The following is a 14920-nucleotide window of genomic DNA, read 5'->3' on the forward strand; positions in this document are numbered from 1 at the left end:
TTCCCGATAAAAATCTGAAATTTTGAAACATCATTTTTTCGTTTAAAAACTGCGTTTTGACACAGAAACTGAAATTTTCGTTTTTAACACGAAACGACGTTTCTGGAACAGAAACGATACCAAACGTAATCACACCCAAACCCAGATGGAACTGGTCTAAGTTTACCATTCAAGATCACTATATAAGTTCTAGATAAGGTAGATGTTGTTAATCCATTCATGTGTGTCACTAATAACATGACTTTCGAACACTATATAATTACATCCAAACCCAGATGGAATTGCATGGTCCAAGTTTACCATTGAAGATCACTACGGTCTACACAAGATAGATGCTAAATTTTAAGAAAGAATAGCCAAGCCAGCCAATACAAGAAGCCAGAAATGGAATTTAATGCCAAAACTAGACGTAAGTTTAGTTTGCAAGTTGGTAGTCATTGATACTTTAGATTTTTTTCATTGGTTTGACTTTTTACTGATAAATTTCAGTTCTCAAAAAAGAAATAACCACTACAACACATAAGAAAAACTAAAAGGTATCTGCAGACACATTTTGATATCAATCCACCGAGCAAAAGGTGCTAGACTAATAGTTAAGATTGGCTGAAAGCAAAACCCTGGATCGCCTCCTAATTGGGATTTCACCTACAAGACCACTGGGATGTTGAACCATTGAATTTTGGGGAGGGGGAGAATCTCCATGCAAGCGAAGTGGACATACTTTACTATGCCATTTCACTTAGTGAGCCGTGGATTGGCCTTCTTTCCAATGACTGCACCTTTCAACGCCCCTTTAATGATCATCCAAGGGGTCCAAGGGTTTGGTCACACATCCCAATATCTATCAACACCTGGGGATGTGTGTCCAAGCCTTTCCAACCTTTAAATAGATTGTTGGTGTTAGAGAGGATCCCAATCCGTGAGCCATGGGCTCTCTCTCTCTCTCTTTCATATTGTGTGGGTCATTTCAGACTGGTGTGGCCTGGGAGACTCCCCATGCAAGTGGTGTGAAAGTCTATGCCTTCGAAAATATATATTTTGATAGGTCGTATGAGATTGAAAAAACATTTCAAAATACATGGATAATTGCATAGTGGGGACATAGTGCAATGAATATATTTTTGTTTTTGGTAAGGATGCAAATGAATAAATTAAAAATATAGTGATCACCTCAAATAAAAAGTGAAATAGTGGTATGAAAATAAAAGTGTTATTTATTAAAAAATTAGGTGAATTTTTATTATCACAAAGGTCTGTTGTTTTTTCAAATGTTATAAAGCATCTATTTAGTCAAGTGCACAAATGATATGCCCATTCTGTCCATTGGATAGAAAAGATATAATCTAGATTAACCATGTGTCAAATCATGGATAATTACATAGTGAGATCATAGTGCAATGAATAATATATTTTTGTTTTTGGTAAGTATGCAAATGAATAGATTAAATACATATTGATCACCTCAAATTAAAAAGTGAAACAGTAATATGAAAATAAAAGTATTATTTATTGAAAAGTTAAGTGAATTTTTTATTATCACAAAAGTCTATTGTTTTTTCAAATCTCATAAAACATCTATTCAGTCACGTGGATGAACACTAGGATAGCCTAGTGGTGGCAGCTCCGGCTTGAAGAGCTGGTCCATAGGGAAGGAGGTTGTGGAATCAAACCCTGTAGTACACATTGGTGTGTAGGCGTATGTGTAGGTGATAGGCGCACGGTATCAGGTTTGATTCTTCATATGTGCATCTGTGATTTAAGTAGAGACCGTGGTGGTGGGTTGCTACGCTAGTCTCCCCGAGGATTAGTCGAGGTGCGCGTAAGCTTGCCCGGACACCTTGGTTAACAAAAAATATATCTATATATTCAGTCTCGTGGACAAATGATATGTCCATTCTGACCATTGGATAGAAAAGACATAATCTAGATTAACCATGTGTCAAATTTTATAGTATAATTCAATTAAATGCTCCTTTTTATATCTGTACACATTCTGTATATTTTAGTGTATGTGTACAAGTACTCTAATCATTATTATACACTCTCCCAATTCTAAGTGGTAATAGACAAATTAGATTAACCATGTGTCAAATTTCATAGTATAATTCAATTAAATGCTCCTTTTTATATCTATACACATTCTGTATATTTTCGTGTATGTGTGTACCAGTACTCTAATCATTATTATACACTCTCCCAAATCTAAGTGGCAATAGACAAATTATTAAAAAAAATAATAATAAAAAAAAAATTGATCTGTCACGTGGCCCTTGTGCCTTAGACATAGGGGTGCATGAAATTACTGCTCCACCCCCTATATGAAAAAAAAAATCCCATGCTCTCATTGGTCCCCGCAACCAAACAATGATCTCTTTCCCTTGATTGGTGATTTGGCCCTTCTACCTTAGACATAGGGGCGCATGAAATTACTGCTCCACCCCCTATGAAAAAAGAAATCTCATGCTCTCATTGGCCACCGCAACCAAGAAATGATCTCTTTCCCTTGAAAACCATATATGGGTAAGTATGATTTGTCTTGTGATTTTCAAAAATATCACCAGCCAATTCCTCAACCCTACCTAAAAAAAAAAACCAAGTTAGAAACCTTAGCCTAAGCCTTAAAAATATAAGCTGGACTTGATTTTTTTGGGCCTATGTTGCACCCTACTGGTAAAGCAAAATGCATTTGAAACATGATAGTGGGATATGTAAGAGTATCTTACAAAAACCAAAATTCTTGCTTATAAAAATTAAAAGGATCAATTTTCATATAAGTTCGTATATGAAACATGGTTAACATTTCTATTAGATAAGAGTATAAGAATCGAGTATTCCTATCCAATGGTAGAATTGTAAGTTGCCAGTATTCATCGACAACCATAAATGAAACCTTTCATCAAAAATAGAAAGTAACTAGAATATTGAAACAAAAGCAAAGATATATTTTAAGGGAGCATATTCAATGAGGGGCGACGCTTCAATTTTTCTCCTCCTCTCCTATCTTTCCATGGGCTTTCTCCTCACACGAGGTCCCTTTCCTTTCAAAATCTTCCTTTCCACGCTGGGTACACACTTATATGGAATTTATGGATGTTCTACCACATTGCAAGTCAAACAAAACTTGAATCTTGTAAACAAGTAAACCCAAAGGCCCTTCTTCACATGTTCAATTTCAGCATGAACGGAATTGGCCATGGCCAAACATAACATAAAAATCAATTACAATAAAGTGGATGTATGGAGTATGGACTACCATAATATATATGGATATACACCTTCCATGTGCAGTCATTTTTGAATTAAGCTCTAGACATCAACGTCAAAATGGACACATCATCTTTTCACGTGGCAAAAATAGGCTATAGCTAAGATGAAAGAACCATTTGCCTTTAGGAATTGTAGAATTAAAGAGAAGTCATATTAGGGTTAATGGTAGACATAGTAAAGGTATAGGGGTTGGACGTTAGGCTCAAAAAAACCCAAGCCCAAAGCTCAGTCCACCTGATGTTACCATGGCTTGGGTTGTGATTTCTATCCCATGGGCCTGGCTAAGGTTGAAGATATCCCAAGCCCTAAGGTGCAGCCCGGGTTAACCAAGCCCAATTTAAGGAGATAATTTCCTTAATTTATAGCTTCTCTGGTTCAGAAATGAGACAATAAAAGAAGATTAAATTTCAAAGATTCCTCAATCTGGAATTCAGAAAATTTTCATATATTGTCAAAGAGGGTCTGATTTAGCTTGATTAAGATGCATTTGTTTCTATGAATTAGGGTTTAGAAACAATGGACGAAAGAAAAGGAAAAAGAAATTAACGGAGGCTAGTAGTGTTCAAGAGTATAGCTAGCGAATTCAGATTCAGCGGAACAATTCGTTTTGTCAATTTAAGAATTTGATTGAGAATGCGGAAAAAATAAAATTCAGGTTTGGATTTGGAAAATTTTACCCAAAAAAATCAGATGTTAATTTCAAGGGTAATCAATGCATGTAACAATGGAAGGTGATATTTCTAAAAATTACAAGACAAATCTAATTTATCCATTTTTACCTTGTTTTTTAAATCTAAACTTTTTGTTCCCACTTAGAATTCGGAGAATGTACAGTAATATCTAGAATATTGAGTCACAGTAAAATAGCAAATTTGCAAGACCACCAAACTGGGGATGTGGTTTAGCACCAGAAAGAAGAGAATCTAGCAAATCATCAAAACTTGTGTTTTCTAAATGGACTTAAAAAACAATAAAAATGCTTTGCAAAGCTTGTAGCATTTGATAAAGGAAGAACAAATAGGAGGCAAAAAAGTAATGTTACAAATCTATAATGCGTTCATCCTATTGCAAGTTCTCTGATTCCACATAAGATCCTCCTCTAATCAACATCATTGCTTAGTTCAGATCTAAGTGGCATCTTCAGACTCTTGACTCATTGCATGTTTTGCTACGAGATCCAGGCCTTTCACTCAATAAAACTTATCTAGCCCAGAATGGTCATAGATCAACTTTCTTTGGCTCTACTGAGACTCCTCCCTAACGCCAATACTATTTGGGGTTTCAAGAAACGCGTTTCTGCCGTTTCTGTTTCCAGAAACAGCAGAAACGGAGCAAAAAGCGTTTGATAAAACTGTTTCGTTTCACTTATTTTTATAAATAGAAATATAAATTTTTACTTATTTATGGTTCAAGAAACGACCTAGGCGAAACAAGTTCAACTTGTTTCGTCGTTTCTGGAAACGACTTGTAGCAATTCTTTCACTGGTTACCATCGACTTCTAAAAACATGACTTATCAAACACTTTCAATTCCGTTTCTGTTTCTAGAAACGAAAATTTATGTTTCTGCCATTTCTTGAAACAGAAACGGCAGAAACGTTATCAAACGGGCCCTTGATGGTCCCTGGTTTAGCTATCTTCACTTGTTATTGCTTTTCTTGCTTGCAGTTATTGCCACTCACCCTCATTTCATGGATTGTTCGGACGATATATGTATGATCAATTGCAATATAGTCGTTGAAGGAGTTACCTATTCTAGTTGACCTTAGGGTGAGTGAGAAAAGGGGTCGATAGGCTTAACCTTATCCGATTTTAGCCCTATTTATAATTTTGAGATATCAATAAGAAAATCTCTTTTCAATATTACTAACACACCATACTCTCTTAGAATTGATAGGACTAGGCTTAGGTTGAGATATTTCAGCCTGACCTAGGGTTGGACTCAGCATAGTCTCAATTAAGAGAACTTAGGGTTGGGTTAAGATTTTAAAAAGTCTGGCCCAACCCAGCTGACACTCCAACTCCATATGCTCTCTCATTGATGTAGCCCAGTAATCAGGTAGAAAACACCAGATGGACTAGAGAACTCTATTAGTCTGGAGTAGAAAACATCAGAACCGTGGGCCAATGGAAGGAATGCTGATAGCATCTAGAATGCACAACAGGAGGGCAACATGATCTTTTTGCACCTACAGACGATTCCTACACCAGACTTGGGCAAGGTTTTTTTTGGAAAGAGAAGCTTGATAAAAACAGAAAAGGGACAAGTGTCACGCTAACATACTTTCTGGACAATAATTCTCTTCACGTAAGTGCAGGTGATCTGGACTACCTCGCTTCCCGACTTGAAGACCTTCTATTTGCATTTCCTCTATTTTACCTCTGCTGCGTTCGCTGGGAACACAGGATGAGTTAGCCGATGTTCTCTTTCTCAAGGCGCAGAGGTATTTCTCTCTGGGCTTATCTCTCTCTTTTCTTCAGTTACCTCTCTTCCTCTCCAATTATCAATTGTCTTCTTCTGATCATTCTTTCCTCTTAAGAATCATATTGTTCTTAACATTAAACGCTTTCTGGGTTTTGAATTGCATCCATTATTTGTGAAACCCTAATTCTTGTTTATCTTCTTTCATGCAGAAGCATTACTTATAGTTCTTAAAAATACGAAGAGGAATTTCGAAGTTGAGGTGAAAAAATCTTATTCCAATTTCATTTTTCGTTTGTTTTCGTTGTTTGTTATCGTTTTCGAATCCCTGTCGATCAATTCACGTGTTTCTCAATTTAGGGTTTTCGTATTTACCTCTTGGAATGATACCGTAATTGCCTTTGGTTGGACTCTGGGTTCGGTTCCTCTGTTCCCCCCTTTTCATATGGGGATTAGGGCTTTTGAGATCATTGTTTGTCCTCTCAAAATAGTTCAATTGAGAGTATAATCCTTAGAAATCAAGTCTCAGAAACACAAGTGGGATGGATAGCTTTGAACCGTGAAGGTGTTCATGCAAAACTGTTATCCACCAAATTACTAGCTGTAAACCTGTGGAGGAACGTTTCGAAGGACATTTACTTAGCTTTTCCAGCTTTTTCATCCTGTTAGTATGGATTTATTTTTTTTATTTTTTTTTATTTGTGTAAAACTGTTAGTATGGATTTGGGTCTTGTACCTTCTGTTTTCCATTGAATTCAACTCCTGGTGAAATTTTTTAGGGTTTCTATTTAAGATGTTGTTGGCGCTTAAAATGACCAGGTTCTTCCATAGATGCCTAATTGAGAAATCTACTTCCAACCCAAATTGAAAAATCTGGTCCTGTGAACAAGTGGGAGGCTTGACACAGATATATGCATAAAATATTTTATCCACCAAAAGACCGAATGTAAACCCAGAGAGGATGGATTGGGACTCGGACATTGAGTTGAGTGTTTTCTTCTATTTCCTTCTGGTTAGCATGGATTTGGAGCATATATGCCTGGAAAGTTTCAGTTTTAGACCAATACGCTTCGACATTGTGTTTTGAAGAAGAAAGATGAGCAGGCATGTGGAAAGCATTTTGGAGTGAATCAGTATAGTTTATTTCATTTTTATTCATGACAATAAATGTTCTGTTTTGTCGATATATCTTTAACCGACTTCTAATTTAGTCATGAATTTGTGCATTCAGATGCTGAGCAAACCCAGAGTTAATCTTAATGATGTAGTAGCGCTTCCATGGATCGGCCCAAATCCATTGAACTGGAAACATAGTTGGGTTTTTACTCTAGTAGGATATTAGTAGTTTATTATTTACTTAGATTTATCTTGCAATCTTTCTACTAGCTTAGAGTTTTATTCCGTTTTTAGAGCTTGATTCCATACAGGTTGGGTTAGATAATTAAGAAATTTTATTTCTATTTCAGTTTTAGACTTCAATTAGAAAGCTTTTAATTTCGTTGTTATAGATAAGCTTGTATTGGTTTATGTGGTGTGAGGCCTGCATGCATGGCTTGAGGCCTTCTGTTCCTTCGCTGTTTCAGGTGGTAACAGCAGGCCCTCTTGGCCTTCTTTATCTCTCTCTCTCCTCTATTTTCTCCTTGAGATATGGGGAGAAGGAAGCCCATCCTTAGGCAACTCAAGCCCCTGGATACTGACCTCAAATTCCCCTTCAGTTGTGAAAGCCGACACCTGCAACTGGGTTGCAGAAACATCTACCGCCAGGTCTTGATTCAGGTCTTCCATATTGATTTCTGGGTTGTTCTTTCCAGTCATTAAGAGATCCTTGTGCTGCGATTTTCCACCAGAAATTTCAGGCAGATCCGAGGCCAAACCAGTGAGTTCTGGTCTCTCCGCCTGGGTATTCTGGTTTCTATCTAAGGTTGAAGACAACCGTTGATCCCCGCCTCCCCGGCTCCCCCACGATATTTTCCCTTTTAAGTCAGTTTCCTATATTTGCCTCATCCCTTTCCTTTACTATATTTCGTCCTTTTAATTGTTTTATTTCCTGCTTTGCCCTTACACTTTAAAGTTTATTTACCTTCGTGTTTTGATTTCATCTCTTGCCTACAAAGGGTTTCTATGCTTTTCATATAATTACCAGATTTCCATTGTCCTTGTTATTTGTGTCCACTCTTGGGTGGGCCCATAAGAGAACCAATATGGTTATTCCGCCCCAGGTTTCGCATCACTTATTTTCTGTTTAGGATGCTTTTGGGACAATATGGAGATGATTTATCTCAATGTAGTTCTACTTAGCATTTGAATTCATTTTTCCTCTAAAATTGGAGTCATCCCAAATTCTGCACAAATACTATGATTTATCTTTGTTCAAGATGTTTTGAATTCCTATTTCTTCAGTTGCTTAAATCTCATCTTATGTTTAATTTATTCTTCATATAAGCTATTTCCAACAGTCTATGTTCATCACTGCTATCCGTTCTTTTTTGGCTGTTCTAGATTGAATATATAAATGGCAGATCATCGGAATGGAAATACCAAGGCTTCAGATAGCAAAACTTCTGCAGCAGGCCGTGCATACACCATCAATCTTGAAAATTTCAGCAAAAGGCTGAAAATTTTTTATTCTCACTGGAAGAACCACGAAAGTGATCTATGGGGCTCCTCTGATGTTATAGCGATTGCAACACCTCCGGCTTCTGAGGATTTAAGGTACCTGAAATCTTCAGCACTGAACATTTGGTTGCTTGGTTATGAGTTCCCGGAGACAGTTATGGTTTTCATGAAGAGGCAGATCCATATCTTATGTAGCCAGAAGAAGGGCTCTCTTCTTGAAGTCATTAGAAAAGCAGCCACAGAAGCTGTAGGTGCAGAAGTCGTTATTCATGTCAAAACAAGGAATGATGATGGAACTGCAATGATGGAGGAGATATTTCGGGCTGTCTATGCTCATGCAAAATCAGATGGCCATGAATCTCCTGTTGTTGGACACATATTGAAGGAGGCTCCTGAAGGAAATCTGTTAGAGACATGGGATGAAAAACTGAAGAAATCCAGTTTCCAGCTTATTGATGTGACAAATGGGTTCGCAGACTTGTTTGCTGTCAAGGACAGTACTGAACTTACATACGTGAGGAAGTCAGGATACTTAACTGCTTCTGTAATGAAGTATTTTGTCGTCCCAAAGCTTGAGAGGGTCATTGATGAAGAGAAAAAGGTCTCACATTCTTCATTGATGGATGAAACTGAGAAGGCAATTCTGGATCCTGCAAGGGTTAAGGTAAAGCTCAAGGCAGAGAATGTTGATATTTGTTACCCTCCAATCTTTCAGAGTGGAGGAGAGTTTGATCTAAGGCCAAGTGCTTCAAGTAATGATGAGAATCTCTACTTTGACTCCACAAGTGTAATCATATGTGCAGTTGGGTCTCGCTATAACAGTTACTGCTCTAATCTTGCCAGGACTTTTCTGATTGATGCAAATACAGTGCAAAGCAAGGCTTATGAGGTTCTCCTCAATGCTCATGAAGCTGCAATAAGTGCATTAAAACCAGGGAACAAGGTCAGTGCTGCCTACCAAGCAGCCCTATCAGTTGTTGAGAAGGATGCTCCTGAGTTAGCTGCAAATCTGACTAAATCTGCTGGTACGAGTATTGGTCTTGAGTTCCGTGAATCAGGATTGAGTCTCAATGCCAGGAATGACCGAGAATTGAAGGCAGGAATGATTTTCAATGTTTCACTTGGTTTTCAAAACTTGCAAGCGCAGACCAATAATCTGAAGACACAGAAATTCTCATTGTTGCTTGCCGATACAGTTATTGTCAATGAGAAGAAACCTGAAGTTTTGACTTCTATCAGCTCTAAGGCTGTCAAGGATGTGGCTTACTCTTTCAATGAAGACGAGGAGGAAGAAGAGAAACCAAAATCCAAAGCTCAAGCCAATGGCAAAGAGACCTTTTTGTCGAAAGCACAACTAAGGTCTGTTGGGAATGAAATGTCAAAGGAGGAGCAACGGAAGCAGCACCAGGCAGAGCTTGCCCGCCAAAAGAATGAAGAAACAGCGAGGAGGCTGGCAGGGGGTGGGCCTGTGACAGGGGATGCTCATGGTGCAGGGAGAGCTTTGGGTGATCTTGTTGCATATAAGAGTGTCAATGATATCCCTCCTTCCAGGGAATTGATGATTCAGATTGACCAGAAGAACGAAGCCATACTCTTGCCAGTTCATGGAATTATGGTTCCTTTCCATGTAGCAACTGTCAAAAGTGTGAACAGCCAACAAGACAGTAATAGATCTTGGTTTATCCGTATAATTTTTAATGTTCCAGGAACCCCATTCAGCTCCCATGATGCAAACTCTCTGAAATTCCAAGGGTCTATCTATTTGAAGGAGGTCTTGTTCCGCTCCAAGGACTCAAGACATATTAGTGAAATGGTGCAGCAGATTAAGACCCTCCGGCGGCAGGTTGCATCAAGAGAGTCAGAGAGAGCTGAGAGGGCCACTTTGGTTACTCAGGAGAAACTGCAATTAGCAGGGGGTAAATTCAAGCCAATTAGGTTGACCGACCTCTGGATCCGTCCTCCTTTTGGAGGTCGGGGAAGAAAACTTCCTGGTACTGTAGAGGCCCATGTAAACGGTTTCCGATATTCTACATCAAGACATGATGAGCGGGTTGATGTCATGTATGGTAACATCAAGCATGCATTCTTCCAGCCTTCTGAGAAGGAGATGATCACCTTATTGCACTTCCACCTGCACAACCACATTATGGTAGGGAACAAGAAGACCAAAGATGTCCAGTTCTATGTTGAAGTAATGGATGTGGTCCAGACGCTGGGCGGGGGGAGGAGATCCGCCAATGACCCTGATGAGATTGTGGAGGAGCAGCGGGAAAGGGACCGGAAGAACAGAATCAACATAGACTTCCAGAACTTTGTCAACAGGGTGAATGAGCTGTGGGAGCAGCCCCAGTTCAAGGGATTTGAACTTGAGTTTGACCAGCCTCTCAGAGATCTCGGCTTCCATGGTGTTCCCTACAAGTCATCGGCTTTTATTGTTCCAACTGCAAGCTGTCTGGTCGAGTTGATAGAGACACCTTCTCTGGTGGTTACGCTGAGTGAGATTGAGATAGTGAACCTGGAGAGAGTCGGGCTTGGACAGAAGAGCCTTGATATGGCAATCGTATTCAAGGACTTCAAGAAAAGTGTCCTTCGGATTGATTCGATTCCATCTTCATCTCTTGAAAGCATCAAAGAGTGGCTTGATGCAGCAGACATCAAGTACTATGAGAGCAGGATGAATTTGAACTGGCCACCAATATTGAAGAGAATCACCGATGACCCTCAGGCGTTCATTGAGGAAGGCGGGTGGGAGTTCCTTAACTTGGAAGCATCTGACTCAGATTCAGAGAAAACAGAGGAATCTGACCAAGGATATGAGCCATCAGATGTGCAGTCTGACTCGGGTTCTGAAGATGAGGACAATGATAGTGAGTCACTGGTGGAGTCAGAGGAGGAGGAGGAGGAGGACTCTGAGGAACTCTCAGAGGAGGAAGAGGGGAAAACATGGGAGGAGCTGGAGAGGGAGGCAAGCAATGCGGACAGGGAGAAAGGGGATGAATCTGATAGTGAGGAGGAAAGGAAGAGAAGGAAGATGAAGGCTTTTGGTAAGAGTCGGATCCCTGATAGAAGCGGCCCTTCCAGTCGGATCCCTGATAGAACTGGCTCTTCCAGTCGGATCCCTGATAGAAGTGGCCCTTCCAGTCGGATCCCTGATAGAAGCAGGACTTCCAATCGGATCCCTGATAGAGGCGGCCCTTCCAAGAGGCCTAAGTTGAGGTAAAGTGGCTGGAGTCGGCGATTAAAATGCAGTAGCAGCAGTGGTGGTGGCACCTGAATTAGGTTGACTTGGCTTTGTAAATCTTGGGGCATTAATTTAGCTGGTAGGGGTGGGGGACTTCTTTCTTTAGGCCTTTCTGTATATGTTTTCTCTTGGTGTTTGGTTATTTATATTTTAATGGACCCGATAAGCATGGCATCTTCTTGAGCCAGGAGTGCTTCCATTCACACTTTGTTACCAGAAATATTAATCCGTCTATCTAATTTCTGTTCAACTTAGCTAGAGGTTTCGGAACAACCTTGTTACTTGTGAATAGGCTTCCAATATAACTTGCTGAAATTAGAGATGCGGAGGTAGTTGCAGGCCACAAATGTCAGCTTTTGCCTCCGCTTCCGCGTCCTCGGTGATACGTTTTTTTGCTGCAGCTGCCATGAATATGCTTTGGGTATTCATAACACAGCAGTTCTGGTATTATCTCTTTTTGAGGATGATTAAGTGTTGGTGGCGCAATGGTCAAGTTGTACTATTATGGCAAGTTGGTCACTGGTTTTAAACTTGAAACAGTCATGGATAAAAATCATCTGAAATTCTCATCTTGTGCAATTTTGTACAATGCCCCCTTAGGTGGTCGACACGAGTACAATTCCAAATGAACGGTCCAAATTCAAATACCACTGACACAACCTTAAACCGGTGAGAAACTAACTTGAACCAAACCATTGGAGAACAAACTGGTTCAGTTCATCAATTTGAAATAAAAGCTGAAAGAGTCATTCTCCTCTCTCTCTCTCTCTCTCTCTCTCTCTCTCTCTCTCTCTCTCTCGACTCTCTCCTCTCGCTCTCTATTACTAGAAGCCCTGACCCTCTTTGTCACCAAAAGCTCATACCTGCTCTCTCTCCTCTCTCTCCTCTCCCTGCTCTCTCTCCTCTCTCTCTGTTCGTCGCTCGACTCCACTCTCTCTCTCTTCGTCGCTCGACTCCACTCTCTCTCTGTTCCTCGCGCGACTCCACTCTCGACTCGCTCTCTATTCGTCGCTCGACTCCTCTCTCGACTCGCTCTCTCTTTGTTACGAGCTCGACTTGCTCTCTCTTTGTTACGAAGCTCTCCCTCTCTGCCCTAACTCTCTCAGAGACCTAACGGCAACCTGCTGCACCAACATTTCTGGTTCACTGCAAAGGTATGAAGAACAACTCCTTCATTTTTATGTAATCTTGTGGATGTATTTGATATGTCAATTTTATTATTTTTTTATTTTTTATTAATTAAGGGTAAGATTAAATCCCCACCAAAACCATACCAAGTATTGCTTTACCTGGATCACCAATTTTTAATAGAATCTGTTGATTGCATCCTTTGCTCTGTGGTTTTGACTGCTGTAATATTAGGGGAAAAGGGTTGATCTTCCCCGTTGATTTCTCACATGTCCAAAGTTGTGTCAAACATTCCTGAGGACAGTTAGGGACCAATGTGGACATATGCCTTTCACTTGTTACTATAATGTACTAACAATATTTTTTGTAGGTAAGAAGTCTTTAGCTCAAAATGGTAGAGCACCTGGGTTAATGCCCAGGTTATGGTGGTTCAAATCCACCAAGACTTTGAAAGTGAATGAATGTGTTCTACCTTACTGCTGTCATATGCTTCTGCTGGTTTACCAAGAGTTGGGAATTTTTTTTTTTTAATAGTTTCTGGTGATGAAATTGCATTTTCAAGGTTTAGTTCTGGATTTGAGAGTGTTTGTATGGAATATTTTTGGGTGAGATTGGTTCTGACACTTTAATCTCCTTGGATAGCTGGTGTTGTCATTTGTCATTCTTTTAAAGGAGGTGGTTGTGTATGGGGAAGGGTACCGAGTATCCATTCTGTAGAAGAATAGAACATTGTGAAAGTAAGAGGAGTTGGAATATGATATCCAACAAAGAATACTCCAAAAAGGGGGATTAATAAGTATCAATGGATATGTGAAGATATTACCTATGATTACTAGGTTTTTAATTCCCCTGTTTATTACAGCTTGAACCATTCTTTTAAAAAGAAATGTGGAGCTATACTGGTTAGAATCCCTTCAAGATATCGTGGATGCACTTCTCCTCTAGTGCCTCAGTTGGAAATTATCAAGATAAGTTGTGGTAAATGGATTACAGATTGTATATGAATGTCGAAAAGAGATGCCAGAAATAAGTCCAAGATACTCTGGTGGACATTGAACTGCTATGCCTCTAATTCTGAATTGCATCATTGATCGAATGGTTTATTATCGAGTTTTTGCACCACATATATGTAAGTCTGTAGGAACTCAAATATTTAAGAAGTCCTTAGCCTCCTGCATTGTTGTGATAGACTTTATAATACAGAGTTGTTAAAGAACTACCATGCAGTGTATGATTGTCCTTTTTATATTTATTAAAAGACCCACTTTTTTTCCCCTTTTTAACTGGTAGGAAATGCAGTTTCTGGATGAATGCAACTCTTAGTTAGGTTGTCAGCTCTTATGGATCAGTAACTGTGGATCCCACAATCAAATGAAATGAAGATAGGTGTTCAGAACCCAAAATAAAACTGAAGTTGTCAATGAGACATCATCATGAATATTTCTTTAGAGCATGATAAATTACACAAGAAAAGATGCATCATGTTGAATCAAGCCCATCTTTGATCCTTTTTGCTTCTTTTTCAAAGCCCTTGTTGGAATTATATCTGAACATTGTCATCCTCAACCAAGAGCTTTGTGAGTTAATTCTCCCTGCAGTTCTGCCACTGATACTTCTCTTTATGTCTCTTCAGTCACTTTTATGGAACTGAGACAACTTTTCACTGCAAATGCCATTAGTTTAGCAGCCTATAGAATGGAAGCAGTACAGAGGACTTTTAAGCTGTTTGTGCATAAGAGTAAGTTGTACAAATGATGCTCATAAACTACTCAATTGATCAAGCAGTTTTTATTGGTGCGTACTGTTTATTCCCTTTCGTTTCGATTATTTTCCTGAGTATGTGAGTACTGTTTATTCTCTATTGGTGGCCTGTTTCAAGGAGATATCAACCAAAATTGTTGCTGCAGGTCTCTGACTCAAGAAGACCCTGTGATAGCATAAGGAGGAGGAATTCTGGGCAGCATCTTAATTCTTTCTCCCATAACTCCCAGATCTGATGCAGCCCATCTTTTGAGGTTGTTTTAGGTATCATACAAACTACCTTCCACCAAGGATTCAGCCCCATTTGGGCATCGATCTGCTGGCCACAGTTCTTACCACTAAAGACCAGAAGACCCTAATTTCCCCTCTAAAGTATGAACCCAACCATCACAATATACTACGGGAAATACTATGGAAAACTAAAATGCAATATGCACCATTAAGTTCCCAAACTGGGGTTCACTAAAAGTTCCTTGGAATCTACAA

The 14920-nt window shown here is 39.4% G+C and overlaps 1 protein-coding gene across 1 annotated transcript; it reads left to right on the forward strand.

The window, feature by feature from the left end:
• Positions 1-5555: 5555 nt before the first annotated feature.
• On the forward strand, positions 5556-11748 carry LOC122067268 (FACT complex subunit SPT16-like). The gene is made up of 3 exons (XM_042631106.1): positions 5556-5710; positions 5901-5950; positions 8188-11748. The coding sequence occupies exon 3, from the start codon at positions 8201-8203 to the stop codon at positions 11522-11524; it is 3324 nt and encodes a 1107-aa protein (XP_042487040.1). The 5' UTR covers positions 5556-5710; positions 5901-5950; positions 8188-8200; the 3' UTR covers positions 11525-11748.
• The last annotated feature ends 3172 nt before the right edge of the window (positions 11749-14920 follow it).

The sequence above is a fragment of the Macadamia integrifolia genome, chromosome 2 (assembly GCF_013358625.1).
Source record: "Macadamia integrifolia cultivar HAES 741 chromosome 2, SCU_Mint_v3, whole genome shotgun sequence".
NCBI lineage: Eukaryota > Viridiplantae > Streptophyta > Magnoliopsida > Proteales > Proteaceae > Macadamia > Macadamia integrifolia.